The 1,137-nt window shown below is 51.3% G+C and overlaps 1 protein-coding gene across 1 annotated transcript in view; it reads right to left on the minus strand.

Annotated features, from left to right (window-relative positions):
• The window catches only part of H257_16289 (hypothetical protein), a gene marked incomplete at both ends in the record, with an annotated part of 1,682 nt that extends 1,162 nt beyond the window's left edge, over positions 1-520 (minus strand). Inside the window, one exon of the mRNA XM_009844660.1 lies at positions 15-520. Coding sequence (XP_009842962.1) covers positions 15-520 — 506 coding nt within the window. The remainder of the gene's footprint in view (positions 1-14) is intronic.
• Between the last annotated feature and the right edge of the window lie 617 nt (positions 521-1,137).

Consider the following 1,137-nt stretch of genomic DNA (forward strand, 5'->3'; position numbering starts at 1 on the left):
GGGCGTTGTCCCACGACAGCACGCTCACTTCCTTGAGCACCCTGGACTGGGAGCCGCCGGACGACGTGGTGCCCCACCCGCGCACCCACGTGAGTACGTTGGCAGGAACTGTGTCAAACGACACCGCCACGGGCGTGATACTCGTGATGCTGCGGTCCAAGAGGAGGATGGCCACGTCGTTCGAGTGCGTCGCCGCGTTGTATTGAGGGTGGCGGATCTCCTTGGTGATTTTGACCACCTCCCCGTCGGACGAGCCGGAGAGGAAGTGCGAGCCCACGACGGCGGTAGTGAGGCCGCCGCCCGTGCAATGCGCCGCCGTGAGGATGACGTTGGGGGCGATCAGACTGCCGCCACAGCTGGACGAGGACGTGGCCGAGTGCTTGAGGCCCGCTAGGTATCGGTGTTGGCCGACCTTGGCTTCGGTGCCGCCGACGATTTCGATAAAGTTGTTGTCAGGGGCTACGTCGTCTTGGGCCAATACGGCGGCGGCAATGGTGGCGAGGGTGAATGCGAACTTCATGGTGGTAATTGGAAAATGAACCAAGCTCTATCAGTCAATGGTGGTTATCGAACGAGTTGGGGATGGAAATGCTGAGGGTGAACTCAGATACTATTGGTACTGTATTCCAAGGGTGAGACAACTCGCTGGATCGTGTGGATGGAACGCCAAATCAAGTGCATTGTTTTTTTCGTTGTACAGAAAAATTGGAATAATACTTGGGATAAGTCGAGTGACGAGGTGCAATGGGCTGAGATGGAGGGCTTATATGGAGTTGTTGTGCTGTGATTTTGATCTCAAGACGAACGAATGTACTACGTATTAAATGTTGCAGTAGTCAGTCATTAATATGAATGTCGCTATGAATTGCAGGAAGTACTTTGTCGTTATCTGAGTCTTCATGGGATTACTGTATCCATGTGTGTATGTACTCCTAATAACGTTATAAGGTTAACGTTAGTAGTTAGTAAGCGGTACGGTCGTCCTAGTTTCAGTGGCTAGGATAACTGTATCTTACTCCGATTAAAGCGTCCATGGCCGCTTTAATCGGAGTAAACAAGCAAATGGGAATCTGGACATTTCTGAAACCATTCTTGGAGAATTTATCAAATGTTAAGTTTTGATCCATAACGTAACTC

Source organism: Aphanomyces astaci (genome assembly GCF_000520075.1).
Source record: "Aphanomyces astaci strain APO3 unplaced genomic scaffold supercont1.83, whole genome shotgun sequence".
NCBI lineage: Eukaryota > Oomycota > Saprolegniomycetes > Saprolegniales > Verrucalvaceae > Aphanomyces > Aphanomyces astaci.